A 15,534-nucleotide genomic window follows, 5' to 3' on the forward strand; every position below is an offset into this window, starting at 1 on the left:
CTCAACAAAAAAACATTTATCCTCTGACATTAGACCTTTACAGGAGACATTTGAATTGTCAAAGAATCTCAGGCGTAACTAATAACATTATCCAAGTGTCCCAATAATACATAGGTCCGGGAAACACCTGAAACTTGAACAGAGAAGTCAAACTCAAACATTGTGAATGTTATTATTTACACCTGGGATTCTATTACTGTGACTTAAAATATAAAAGCTCATTTTAATTTATTTTTTGAGAAAAAAGGAAATCACATAGATGACAAAAGGGAATATTATGAGTTTGGAGATCTTATAATCCAACAATCTTTATATTGTGCTGCATATGATTCAGAAAACCATTTCATATCTTTAATGAAACTAAACTGTTGAAACAAAAACACATTAACACATTCTCTCTGCATGGTTGAGCTGAGCAGAAAAGAGATTTCACACAAAAGGTAAAGACAAATATTATGCAGCACACCTGCAGCATAAGATTGTCCCTTAAGATGAAACTGTTCATGGGAATTCATCAGCTGCACATGTATGCAAATGACCTAATTATATTAAATGCAAATTCCTAAAGCTCTTAGAGAGGAGAATGCATATCAATGTGTTTCTTAAATTTCATATTGTTTAATTCAAGACCCCAAATAATCCATTGTGTTCAGTAAACTTAACTAACTTTGATAATAAATAGTGAATTTTGTATTAACTGTTTTTTTCATGTAGCTGAGCTGTAAGACATGAATGTCCTTACAAGCCTAAAACTAAAACGGCAGTTTGCATAAAAAGCTTCTTCAACAAAATGACTAAGTAAGTTGAATTGTATTATACTATTATAGGATTAGCTCCATGAAGTGTGTGGTTATTATAATGCAGGTTCCCGTACATCCTATTGCTCACCAGTATTACACAAAATGACAAAAAGAACAAGGCTTTTTAGCTCAACAGCAGCTTAAAGGTCCAGTGTGTAAAAATTAGGTAAAAGGGAGCTATTAGAAGAAATTTAATGAAAAACATTCCTAGTTTTGTTTTCACTAGTGTTTCATCTGAATATCTCAAATTTTGTTTTCTTGACCCTAGAATGGGCACTTTATATTAAAAAATGTACTTTATACTCAGAGTGTGTTCTGTCTACAGAGCCCACCATGTTTTTTACAGTAGCCCAGACAAGATAAACTAAACCTTTTGAGTATTAATGACAACTGAAGCTACCTCAGGTTCACTCATGTTTGGAAGAGGAGGGTGAGGTGAGGGGTATTCAGTTGCAACATGCAACTTCACCACTAGATGTCACTCTATTCTCGCACTGAACCTTTAAAATCATTAACCAGCTCCCAAATTAAAATATATATTCTTAATCTATTTTACTTCCGTGTTCATGTACTCAGTGTTAAGGTCAGGACATCAGGTGAAGCCCACATCCATTCAACAGACACCATCAATGACTGCAATTACCATAGAAATCCTGCAGGAGGCGCCAGAGGACGTACAAGAGGAGGATCTGCAGGGATCGTCTCCTCACATGGAAAAACCAGGAGTCCATGCATGGCTGTGATGTCTTTACATATAAGAGCCTCAGTTAGAATTAACCAGCTGCATAAACATGTACCAGTCCTTTTCGATAAATACAAACATTAGCACGAAGCTAACAGAGGGTGCATGACTCAGGGGAAATATTTTGCAGTAATAATCTAAAAAATTTGTAAAAGATTGTGTTAAAAATGTATAATGCGAGAATATAAAATGTTAAATCTCAGTGGCATTCGTTTATTCGTTTAAATCAAGAGCCCATCGAAAAAAATGTGAAACAGAAAAAAATAAATAAAATGAAATAAGGATTACGGTTAAAAAGATTTGTATGTTTTAGTTACTTTAAAAGATGACTTATTTCTATATGCATTCAAAATACACAACTGTGTGCTGTGGTGTGGAGATGTGTAATAATGGTCCCATTATCACCACATCAAAATGTGCATTTGACGAATAATGCAAAAAAAGAAATGCACAAAAAAAACCCACAAGGTCCTAAAAACTCAAGAAGTATTTTCACTTTTAATGTTTTATCACAATCGTGCACGTTAATGTGCGTAAATGGCAAGGATGGTAAAAACTACGAGAAATAAAAAGACAAAAGAGGAATAAATAAATAAAAGAGGGGGAGATTAGAGAGGGGGAGGGCACAGAGAGAGAGAGAGAGAAAGAGAGAGAGAGAGAGGAGGGGAAACAATAGAGAATCAAAGCATGATAATATTCCTAAATGAAGAGGGAAATGTTGCAGCGCTCATTTTATTAATCAGACTGTCAATTTCACCCAAGAGGCCAAACCCAGGAGCAGAGAGAGACAGAGTCAGATCAGCGCAGGGACGCGCACCTCGCTCCTCACTCCTCTCCTCCTTCTCCACTTGGATATTATTCGTCTGACCGAAGGCCGCCTCCATCATCAAGTGACAGCCCTCTCCTATTTATTTGCTTATAAACCTGTTACAATAAATGATCATTGGAGGAACGTCAGCCGAGCATTTTAACAACGAAACAGCAGCGGGCACTTGTTTTTTGATGAATGACATTTCGCTGCAGGAGGGGAGGATGCTCGCCTCATCCTGAGCTCGTCGGGTGCATTCAGATTCTTTCATTTTCGGCGTCTTGCTTATAAAAAAAGCTTTAGAGACAGTTATTTAGAGACAGTTGCTGCAGTTGCATGCGGATTTAGCTCCGACACAACTCATTGCTGCTCCAGCCCCCTGGACAAGTGTGGGTGTGTGTGTGTGTTGTGTTGTGCGTGCGTGTGTGTGTTTTCCTTTCCCCCTCTCTCTTCCTGCTCGTCCTGCACAGCTTAATGATGGAGAGGATAAGAAAAGAGATGATATTGATGGAGAGAGGGCTGCACAGTCCCGTCGCTGCGGGGAAGAGGCTCGCAGACGCGCCGGGGAACTCGGTGCTGGAGGCCCTGGAAAACTCCCAGCACGGCGGACGGCTGAGCCCGAGAATAACTTCGGCTTCCCTCCATGGAAATCTCGGGGACATCCCGGGGAAAGGCAAGTTTGAGATCGACAGCCTGTTCGGGACGCACCACGGCAGCGAGAACAGCTCTTCGGCGGAGATTTCGTCGTCGGAGAGCCGCAAGAAAATGAGCCTTTACTCCGAAGTTTCGCAAGAATCAGACGTTAACAGTGATGTGGAGGTGGGATGCCCTGCGCACCGCTCCCCGAGCCAGCACAAGGAAAACAACAAAGGTACAGACCTCATTTTATTCCGAGTTCATTTTTATTTTTGTATTTGAATGTTGCGGAGGATATTATTATTATTGTAATACTGCTCATTGTCACAAATAAAGACAGCAATAAAGCAAAAATTATTATAACACTGATTCTAACCACCTGAAGCTAAATTATTTTCATTATTATAATTCATCACTGTAAGACAACTACTTTTATTTTTATTATACAAATTGTATTTGTAGACAAAAACATTATTATTGCTACAACTACTTTACTATATAATACAGAATTGTTATGAATAAAAATGTTAGTCTCGACTGTCATTTTAAAATAGTTGCATTTGTTTTATTCTTATTCGTATCAAGCTATGAAATAAACTTAAGGCCGGCACACCAGTAGCTCATTTTATTTGAAAATTATCAATAAAAATATCTTTGTTATCCTTTTATCTTTAGGGTTTTCAGACAGTAATTCCGGCTCATCCAGCTCGAACTCCCTCCAGAACATGAACGGTAACGGGTCCAACAACTCAAACAGCGACCAGGTCAGGAGGTACCGCACCGCGTTCACCAGGGAGCAGATCGGGCGACTGGAGAAGGAGTTTTACCGGGAAAATTACGTGTCGAGACCGAGGAGGTGTGAACTGGCCGCAGCGCTAAATCTGCCCGAAACTACTATAAAGGTATGAATCTCCATTATTCCTGTGCAACGTGTAGCCTGGCGTGTGCATGTGCAATGAATGGTGCAGGTGTAAAAAAAAAAAGAAGTTATTTGAAAATAATGACACTGAAAACATAGTCAAGACTATTATTTCTACTCATGAAATGGTGCAGTGAGATTTTATGGTTCTATCTTGTGCAACAATTAATGTTTTATATTTTGCTCGCTCCATCGCATGGTAATCAATTCTAGTGTGAGGCTGCAATTAATTATTGGCTATGCTTTTTATTTAAAATAAATTATGAACTGCAAAATGTTTAATATTTTACTGACTGGATTCGATTGTAAGATTGTAACTCCAGCAGCATGTGAGAGCGGATCATTTTTACGCACAATGGGTATTTATAAATTAAAGGAAATTGAGTATTTACAAAGAATATTTAGAACCAGTGCAGGGATGAGTGTGTGTTTTGCATCATCACACTGAACCTCCTCAGGTCTAAATTTAGAGCCTGGAAACAACATGGCAGCTTCAATATGGGCCTTGTTTTGACTGTGTGCAGGTCTGGTTCCAGAACAGGCGGATGAAGGATAAGAGGCAGCGCCTGGCGATGTCCTGGCCTCATCCAGCAGACCCCAGCTTCTACACTTACATGATGACGCACGCCGCAGCTACAGGGAGTCTACCGTACCCTTTCCACTCGCACATGCCTCTACACTACTACCCGCACGTCGGTGTCACAGCAGCGGCAGCCGCAGCCGCCGCCACCAGCGCCGCCTCGTCACCTTTCGCCACCTCCATCCGGCCCCTCGACACCTTCCGGGCACTCTCCCACCCTTACTCGCGGCCGGAGCTCCTCTGCAGCTTCAGGCACCCGGGACTCTACCAGTCACCCGCAGGCCTGAACAGCTCGGCGGCGGCGTCTGCGGCTGCAGCGGCCGCGGCTGCAGCGGCGGCGGTCAGCGCCCCGTCGGCCGCGGGGCCCTGCTCTTGCCTGAGCTGCCACAGCAGCCAGGCGGCGAGCGCGCTGGGCGCCAGGAGCGCCAGCGCTGACTTTACGTGCACAGCCTCGGGGCCACGATCCGAGAGTGGATTTTTGCCGTATTCCGCCGCAGTCCTCAGCAAGACTTCAGTCCCGTCACCAGACCAACGAGAAGAGTCGTCACTTAACAGATAACTCATCACGCACCCTTACGCGTCCGTTTCTTATTTCTGCTCTTAGGGGATAGGCCTACTTTAAATGTCACACCTGGGTAAAGCATTCCTTTCTTTGACAGCACTGTAAACACACACGTGAAGATTAATTTCTAAAAAGTCAGACTCAAGTTCAAAAAACTCTTTATAACATGAAAAGCTAAGCAGAGAATTTTTTGCAGCTCATGAAAATACTTTTCTATAAAGCTCTGTGCCCTGTGTTTGTGCCAGTAAACTAATTTTTTATGGACTGTGCTGGAAACTTATTTGAGAAATTGTCAGTGTACTCATTCTGCGACCATGCCTCGATCAAGATTTCAACTTGATGCATTTATTTCTACAATTCCCACAAATTATTAGAATAAACACTTAGACTGGGCCACGTCCACATCCACTGCAACTGAAATATCCAACGTGACACAAACGTGGGTTAATTATACCATCTAAATATAGATAGGGTCCAGCTTCTCTGCACCAGCATCACCATCTCTTCCTTCACTATAGGCCTAATAGACTGTGATTTTTTTGGCAGCCATAGCTTCTCCACCATCCCAGCCCCTGCTCTGTGGGGACAGCCCTAATCAGCCGGAGAGGTGCATATAATTCTGCAGCGCGTCTTTCGTGTCAATTTTTATGTTAATAATGAGAGGATCATGACAAAAATTGCCAATCATGTACCTAGATGGAGCTCCTTTGAATACATGACTGTAAGAAAGTTGCTCGTTCTGAGACCCGCTGTCAAGTGCTAACAACCCGCGGAGGGAAGTCATTAGACATACAAAAGACCCGGAGCAAGGCGACAGTCCTGGTACACACAATGCACTGCATAAAAAGATAATATCTGACACATGGAAGGCGTAAAAAATATATTAGATACACACACACACAAGCAGCCTGTAAAAAGAGGGTCCACTCACAATTCGTCTGCTGATCATGGGAAATACCTAACTGCCCTCCTTATTTACATCGAGGCTCATTATATCAAAAGCCAGAGTTTTCATATAGGTGTGTGATCCCTGAAGGAGCTGCTCACTCAGCACAGTGACAGGACTGAGTTCAGATCATACTCTGGCTTTTACAATCTGTCTGTGCCTGTAAAAAAAAAACCATGGCCATGTGCTACTTTATTCGTTCCTGTTGGGACATCACCAATATGTTAATTATAAAACATGTGAACTGTAAATCGTGACAAAAAATATTTTGCAAAAAAATAATCATGGATTGTACAACTACTGGTTTAGCTGAGTTAATGATCGCCCTGGAAAAGCTTCACGAACTGTGGATGGTAGGCTATTTTTTTGTTTTGGACTATTTTTTGTTGTTATTATTTATTTATTTGTGTGACTTGCTGAATGTTTTTAAATGTTAAAACACTGGATATACACGCTGATAGCCTACAAATTGGCCTGTAAAACACCAATATTTCCAAAATTCAGGATCTGAATTTCGCGCAACAAAAAAAAAAGAAAGAAAAATTATGACTGAGTGATGGAGAACATTTCTTCTTCACTGTCCACTCAAAAAGAGGCTTTTGAAAAAAAAAGGGCTGATGGACGAGCACTGAAATTAAATGGCGAAAAACAGTATTGGCCTTTTGTCCCTCGAGTCTCTGTTATAACTCTATATCTCTGTATTTAAAATATCAATGACTGTATGAATTTAAATATTTTAACTTGAAAAAAAATGTGCAATATGAAATGTAAATCATGTTATTTATTGATCGTGTTTGTTCTTGGAAAATAAAAAAAATGTTTACACATTTTCGTTTCTTTACATTACTGATAATGACATTTAGTTTTTTAGGTATATGTTTATATATTAATATAGCACATATTTATTTATTTAAGTTTATATATACCCTATTTATTTCAGCATGAATATATTAATTTAAATATATAGGTATAATTCATTTTTTCAACGACAATGAAAACACCTAGGCTTATTTAGTGCAATGACACAATTTCTATAGAAAACACTGTGTCTAACATTATTTAAAAACATGTGGAAAACTACAGGGAATATGAGGCCTGCCATCACGGGTCATCCCGGCCCTATAATTTACCATTATTTTTACATTACCTCTAAATGATACAAGCTGATACTGTCGTTAATTGCACTTGGTTAAAATATAGCCTCCACCAGAATGGCCCCGAGGGACTTTAAGATAAGTTGCTTTTTTGAACGTCCCCATTATAGAAATAGGATTAGGGCAGCAAATATGGGCGTGATATATCACCATGTTTCCTTGCTCTTTACTAAAGTGAGGGCTGCAACCCATACAACAAAGGCGCCGAGATAGATGGAGGTGTAAAAGGGAAAAGACAGAGGCCAGAAAAACACTGCCCACAATAACACGATTAGTTTTGTATCCAATGTGCACGACTGAAAAAAGAATTCATCATAATGCAGAGGACTGTCTGTCACCTTCGCTGAATGGTTTTTGACAAGAAAATAAATCTTTGGGTTGTTTAATACATTTTATATTTTCTTTATTTCGGTGCTAATAGAAAAACCAAATTAAATGTCCACCAGCGAGATAGAAATGCAAAGATCGATGATCCTGCCCCTACTGTCCAATCACCCCTATTTAATTGACTGTATTTTCAGGGTAATTGAACTGCTTGTTGTAAATTGAGGGTTTTATAGAAACGACATGAAAACTACATTTACTGACATTCATCGCATCTTTGACATTGATTATCTGATCAGCGCTGTGTCACGCTAACCTCCAATTCTTCATTACACACTGTTTATGAGCTGTTACAGAACAACTTGCTTGTTCCAGAGTGATTGATTGCCTTATTAACGCGTGTTCTTGTAAGTGTGACCGGACTGATTACGATGCATATGTTTAGAATAATGTTTCATTTAGCTGACTGCGAGTAATGCGGGGTGACAGCTGCTGCGGGAGGACAAAAAACCCTAAACTACAGGGAGCAAGCGGGGCCAAAACGCATTTAAGGTGGAACGAGGAGGCAGCACAACACCCGGATGGTCAAACGCATGTCGACCCAGCGGCAGATGAGGGACTGACAGGCCCAGTGAGCCAACTGCACAAAACAAGCATGTTTGGGACTAAACCCACATAAAAAGCCTGGTTCCTTTGTTACTATAAACGCTTTTCACCCGATTCAACAAATGTGCGATTGTGCCACAACAGCTTAAAACATATCGTCCTCACGTCTGAATCTGATGCAGCTTAGTGTTTATACACTGTCACACCAGCTGTTACATCCAAACATTGACCCCATCAATCAAAATTCACCCAAAAAACAACAGCATTCTCTCCTGACACCTTTGAGTTTGAATATTTTTCCTATTTCAGGTATAGCTAACATATTTTTACCAAAGTGTTAAAAGCCAGCGAGCGAACATCAGCTGCAGCCTGATGAGATTTATGCCACCATTATGCTTCTAAAGTAGTCTCTGCTCGGTTTGTCTCAAATCATTGCCTCCGTTCAAATGTTACTTTCATATATTACATGACATTAATTCAACTATAGCTCATTAAGACAGAATGAAATGGTTAAATTAACTTATCAACTCATAATGATGATGAATGGGGTATTAATTCACATACAAGCTGGGCAATTTGCAGTTTTGCGCGTTTTGATGGTTCTCAAATAACATTTAATAGAACGGGTCATCCCCTCAATCAATTACATGAGCATACGAGTCGGTGGCATGGAAAATCCTTTTTTCATGCATATGTATCGAAACATGTTCTCAATTATCTTTGGAAATTGCTTTTATTGGCTTAAAGACTCATTCTTCCAGTGGTCCTTAGCTGTGGGTATGGTTAAGGTGGCACTATAAATTCTCATTCCTCTTAAACACAGCCTGGGACACCTTTATCATAAACTCTTTGATATTATATTTGTTTTAAACCATATATAGGGAATTTTAAAAGTCACAAATTTACAAAAGAAACACTGGAATTTACAGAAATGATGTCAAACAAAGACTTTTTACACATATTTTAAAACATACTAAAATTATTTAAGACAGCGTAGCGAGTACATGTGTTATGAGGATTACAAAGCCATAGTATAAAATCAAACACAAAAACGTGCTTCATAAAAAAAAGACAGATTTTTAAAAAATCTATAACGTGAACATCATATTGATCTGGTTTTAAAGTGGTACTTTTTCAGTTCACTGTGAGAATGCATTTGCCAGTATACATATTTTTTCAATAATTTTCAATTCTGCAGCTCTATTAGTTGCAATCAATACGTTTCTGGTGTAATTTCTTTTAATGAGTCTGGGTTCTTATGTCACACTATAGATTTATAAGATATGTAGTGATGCCTTGGATTATTTAAAGACTATGTAAAAATAAAAATAGGACTTTTTCATAAATAGAATAAAAACAAGAACAGTATGTATGTATATATATCTATATATAGAGATATCTATATATCTATATATAGAGATATATAGATATAAAGGCTAAAACAACGATATGCAGCTACTTTTCTTTTATTTACAAGATGCTTAAGAATCACTGTGACCACTTCACTTATGGGACTTTTATTTTATCGTACCATGTTAAAGAAACATCCATCTAAGCTTGTGTGCACATATGGCCCATCAAATGCACCTGAACTGTCCTTGGATGCATTCACAAGTGTAGAAATACAAAGCAGAAAGTGTAAAGATAAATTGATACTGATAATCCTCTAAGTAACTCAGATTTTAGCTTTGTCATTGACACACATTTACTTTAGAACCTCAGGAGTTTAACTGCAATATAAATATGTAGAGAAGTTTTACTTTTTAAATCAAGTCAATATCAAGAGACTCATGAAACCAGACAGCATTATGTGCACAGATTCACCCCATACTGGTCAATAGCAAAGCATGCTGTAGTCTCAATGGCTGATGGTGGTGGATAGACCAAAGAAAGTGCACTTTCTTTCACACGCTATACCAATTTTAAATTTTAGTATCACATATTCAAAAGTATTTTTGAAAGATCATAAAAATATTGTAGACTCCTTCACAGGAAGCAGTTCAGTATGAATTAATGCCAGTTGTTGTAAATAGATTCCAATGGGAGAGTTTAAGATGTGTCAAAGCTTCTCCAGTCAAAATATGACTTAACACAATGTCTGTCAGATCTTCATGGCATGGATACTGTGCTCAGCCATATTTTGACAAAAATGAAATGACTTTTATTCTTAACTATAACTAATGATAATGTTGACAGCAATATGAGCTTATCCACTGGTCCAGCACTCAAATATCTCAACACACAAAGATAAAGACGGTTGATCCTTGAACTTTTTCTTCATCAAAATATTATCGTCTCCAATGCTTTGGTTTACGACCAAAACAGATTCTATCGGCCTCAGCTGTAATTTGCCTTTTACGTAAAACAATGCAAATGTTCAGATATTGACAAAATCGAATAGTGAACATTGTAAACATCATACCTTCATCATACATCCAGATTATCATTGTGAGCAACAAACATTTTTAGTACAGGCTCAGAGCCGCTAGGGCTGTGGATTTTATGTGTTTTTTAAACTGACAAATTAGAGATCCTTGTTTTGTAGTTGCACGGTATTGAAAGTTTAAAAGTTGGTTAATTTGACAATAAATAAAGTAAAAAGTAACACATGTACACAGTATGAAATGACATACTTCATGTATGATCACACTGAAAATGAGCACAATAATCGTGATTTACTTGCAAACCTAAACCCCATAAGTTTTCAAAGTGACCGCATATTTTACGAATTAAAAGATTTGCCAGAATCACACATCGTAGCATTATATAGGCACCTTATTGTGGTTTTTTTCAGTAAAAGTAGATGGATCATGAATACACCAAGGCCCTATTTACAATGGTACAGGATCGAGATATTGACTTATTAACAAAAGGACATATTCAGATCACCAACACACACTGCACTGCCATGGACCTGGGGCGAGTTCATGGCACATCATCATATGTTGTTTTACACTAAAGTCAAAACTGTGACTTTAAAGAAAACGTGTTGAGAAAGTTTATAGATGAAATCATTAGAACAATGAAATTAAAATTAAGTGGAAAATGAAGGTAGAAGGCATTGATCTATTCAAAACATTGCACACTGACACAGGACAAACAGTTATGGTGATTTTGGTGTAAAAACCTGACTTTATAGGACGGCTAACTCAGTGTAAACTGTGTCATTATAGTTAACAGTACACATAGACAGGAAATATGGGGAGAGAAAAAGAGGTATGACATATAACACAGGTCCCCAGCCACATGCAAACCAGGGGTATTGCAGCTATATGCATGCGCCATAATAGCTACCAGATGCCCCACAAGTAGAGTTTTATGTAGCCTGGAATCATGCTCAACCATAAACTCAGTGTTGACCAACACACAGCAGATAACACAAAAACTAACAGCACAGGTTATATCACACAACTGCGCAAAGAACTCACAGTAGATTACCAGATCATGTTGTTGCTCTAAAAAACAATAAAGTCCATATAAGCCTTTTGCTCCCCCTGTTTCCTAATCGTGTGGACTTACCTTCAACAGGAACAAATTGTGTTATATACACCAAACATGTTCACATCTTTTACATCTGCTTGTTGCTCAGCCAATCACGTGGCAACTTTACAATGCATACAGTCCTGCAGATACAGGTCAGGGGCTTCAGTTAATGTTCACAACAAACATCAGAATAGAAATGATAAAAATGTGATCTGAGTGACTGAGTGACAATATGATTGTTGGTGCCAGACTGGTTGGTTTGAGATTTTGACACACAACAGTCACTGTAATGTTACTCGACACCATGTTGACATGAGGTTAGAGGAGAATGACTAGACTGGCTTGAAAAGACAGAAAGGACTTAGATAACCACTCTTTGTAACTGTGGTGAGCAGAACAGCATCAGAAAAGCATCTGAGAATAATGCACAATATGTCGAGCCTTGAGGTGAACACGCTCCAACAGTAAAGACCATGTCAAACTTGAGTCAAGCCAACGACACTGACTCACCAACACTAGACAAGTTGAGGTTTAGGAAAACGTAACCTGGTCGGATGAATCAGGATTTCCTCTGAGGCTGCAGATAATAGAGTCATAGTTTGGATTTCACAACATGAATCCATGAACACAACAGTCCAGGCTGCTGCTGGTGGTGGTGTAATGATGTGAAGAAGGTTTTGCACAGTTTGAGCCCCTCATTACTAATCAATCATGATTTGGATGCCACAGCCTATCTGAGTATTATTAGTGACCATGTGAAGCCCGTTATGTTAACCATCTTGTAGTGGTTACTTCCAGCATGAAAATACACCATGAAAGTTTTCAGTGAACGTCAGTGGCTGACCCAGCCACAGGTCTGAATCCAGTAGAAAATGATTGGAATGTGGTGCAGCAGGAGATTTGTAACATGAATGTGCAGATTACAAATCTGCAGAATTTATGTGATGCAAACATGTCTACACGGAGACGCATATCACAGGAATGTTTCGAACAATTTGTGAAATCAATGCAACAAAGCCATAACACACATTGCACTCACATAGCGTAATTCACAGTATACTTCAATGAAGAGGTTCACATAAAAAAAGATCTTGTACCATTTGAAATAGCAGCATTAAAACACTAATGAATACTATTTGCATGTGTGTGTCTGTGTGTGTGTGTGTGTGTGTGTGTGTGTGTGTGTGTGTCTGTGCGTGTGTCTGTGCGTGTGTCTTTGCGTGTGTCTTTGCGTGTGTGTGTGTGTGTGTGTGTGCGTGCGTGCGTGCGTGCGTGCGTGCGTGCCATGTGGTACATCTGTATGAATGTATAAAATATGTGTGTTATAATAAAATACAACACACGATGGACAATTTTCTCAGCCAAGCTTGCAAGATGATTCGGAATGACAAACTTTTGCTGACTAGTTCCGCTGTTGTGTTGTTTTTGTGTACTCACGTCGTGCTGCCATTCCCGACTTGGTCGCATTCCTATCCACATCAGCACATTGTCCTACCTTGATGTCATTTCTTCGGTGAGTCCCCTTAGTGTTGAAGTTGATGTGACAGTGAACCCTCTTGCCCTCATCAAGGAAACCAGGGAGAGGGGTCAATGAAGATGAAATTAATCCAACAAGTAAAAAGAAGATTCTTCCCTCGGTTCGTGCAAAGGAACGTGTGGATTCCTGAAAGTAAACACATAAAAAAGTGTTATTAGGGCTGGGCAATATAAGACTTATTTCGCAAAATAAAAAAGGTTCTACATAATTTAATATAATGCTTATGACATAACACAATTGATCTACTCAGATTTGTAAAATGTTTTGTTGTCATTCTCTGCTCACAAAGAAGAATTTAAAGCACAAACTTCACTCTGGAGCAAAAATCACATTTTAAACTTTAAAACTAACAATGTGGTCATATACAGTGATATGATTTTTTTTCTTTACTTTTTATGGCTCAGCCCTACTCACAATGTAGCAATAGCAGTTAGCAGCAAGCACTGAAACCCTTGTTACACTAGTTTCAGTTGTAGGCTCTGGTTATTGAATATGATTGACTGACTTTCACTGTTTAATATCCAAGATGGAAACACTGACCAAAGAGAAAATGCTAACCCCAACAGTATAGAAGTGCGCCTTAACAATTCTTCCATACTTTTCATGGACCAACGTGTAAATCTTAAAATTACAGAATCACAGTTTCGATGATCACATCAGCTACAGGCTAAAGCGACAGCTTTAATCGCAGCTGTTGTAACAAACAAACACAAGTACAGCAGCAGCTATTATCCCATGATATCAATTAAAGCATGGCAGTAACGGCAGACATTTCTGCACAGACAGTCAAAGTGTAGGGGACAAACATTAGTTAGGTTAGCATTAGCAGAAGTTAGCTAACAGGTGAGCTAACCGAATAAATGCTAACCTCCTTTATCTCCACACGAGATACATTTAGCATTAGCTTGACAACAATTATTCCAAAACTGTGATACATGTCAGATGCTAATGAAATCAGCTGGTCGGTAGCAAAGCCACAGCAAACCCTAACAGTGTGTGAGTATTCATGCTGGGGTCATAACATGTGGCTCCATTAGGAGTTAGGCCTTTAAGCAACAATGTCACTGAAACATTAACATTAGTTAAAAACTAGATTAGAATTCATCAATTACAAAACAAGTGATACACATGTTAATGTTTTATTTATGTAGAGAAGAGCAACGTTTAAATGTATTTAAACATTAAATCACATTTGAAGACTTTACCTCTGCTCACCTGAAGATATTCAGCCCGTGCAACATGCTGGACTATACTTATAAAGAAGCAAGTCACACAGGCTTTCTTTTTTTCCCCAGGATATATTAATTCTATCAGCAGCACAGTAACTTAACACACATGAACAGCAAACAGGAGTGGCTCCACAACTACTCCTTATATACCCTGTCAGTGATTAGGACCAAACCACCAGGGGGTAGCTCACTGTGGATAAACCTGAACATTTTGATAAATAGATTTACATTTTGTCGCATTATGTTTACAAATGGCAAAGTAACAATAGAGATAAACATCTATGTAACCACTACTTTCATGAAAATCTATTTCTTTTTTAAAAAAGAGACTCGCTCCCACTTTCTCTCCCCCTTCTTTTCAAACATGGTACAACCAGGAAGTATAAAAGGATTTCAAATCCCTTGTCACTGTTTTGCTTGATAGAGAACAATTGTTTGACACGTAAGAGAATATTTTGGATTTGCAACGGACCACACCTGCCTGGGTTTGGTTACAGGTAAAACTGCTCATGTGTGATTCATACTTTGTGTGGTTGTGATGGCTGCCAAGAACAACTGTGCAAACACAAACACTTAAGATAAAATGCAACACTGTGATATGAACGGAGAATCTCCACAAGTTTGTTACTTGTGCTGGAGGCAAACATTTCATATCCTCACAGGTAGTAGGGAAACAAAGAAGTATATCACTGACTTTGCTTTAAATAAAGTGGAACATGACTCAGTTTTGGCATCTGTCTTGTCTTCATTTCAGGCCCTCAGTGATTCAAGACCACCTGAGAAAAAATACCTGGAGCTCAATCCAGTCACCTGCTGCCCAAATGACTGTGTATCCATTAGCCATACATCGTGTATATAAACAGTACCTTTAGCTAGTAGTATGTGGCAGCATGTTGTGAAGACCATGTACATGGTTATATACTGTATTTGCAACTCCTCAAAAACAACACATTGGGGTAATGGTAACCTACCCATGGAGTCCTAACAACACTTTTATTGTAAATCTGAATTGATTGAGCTTTGAGTGACATTTGTTGTATGATTTCTCTTTAACACTTTAATGTGAATTTGTCTTCAGATTTTGAACTTTTGTTTGCATACCCTCATACCCACTTAAGTACTATTGCCATTAAAGGCTAAAATGCCACAGATCAAAATGTGCCTGTCATGACCAAAAATAAAAAAATGTATATGAAATAATTGTATAA

The 15,534-nt window shown here is 38.7% G+C and overlaps 1 protein-coding gene across 1 annotated transcript; it reads left to right on the forward strand.

Annotated features, from left to right (window-relative positions):
* Positions 1 to 2,230: 2,230 nt before the first annotated feature.
* evx2 (even-skipped homeobox 2) lies at positions 2,231 to 6,814 on the forward strand. The gene is made up of 3 exons (XM_020089889.2): positions 2,231 to 3,221; positions 3,662 to 3,888; positions 4,430 to 6,814. The coding sequence occupies exons 1-3, from the start codon at positions 2,825 to 2,827 to the stop codon at positions 5,042 to 5,044; spliced, it is 1,239 nt and encodes a 412-aa protein (XP_019945448.1). The 5' UTR covers positions 2,231 to 2,824; the 3' UTR covers positions 5,045 to 6,814.
* The last annotated feature ends 8,720 nt before the right edge of the window (positions 6,815 to 15,534 follow it).

Source organism: Paralichthys olivaceus, chromosome 10, assembly GCF_024713975.1.
Source record: "Paralichthys olivaceus isolate ysfri-2021 chromosome 10, ASM2471397v2, whole genome shotgun sequence".
NCBI lineage: Eukaryota > Metazoa > Chordata > Actinopteri > Pleuronectiformes > Paralichthyidae > Paralichthys > Paralichthys olivaceus.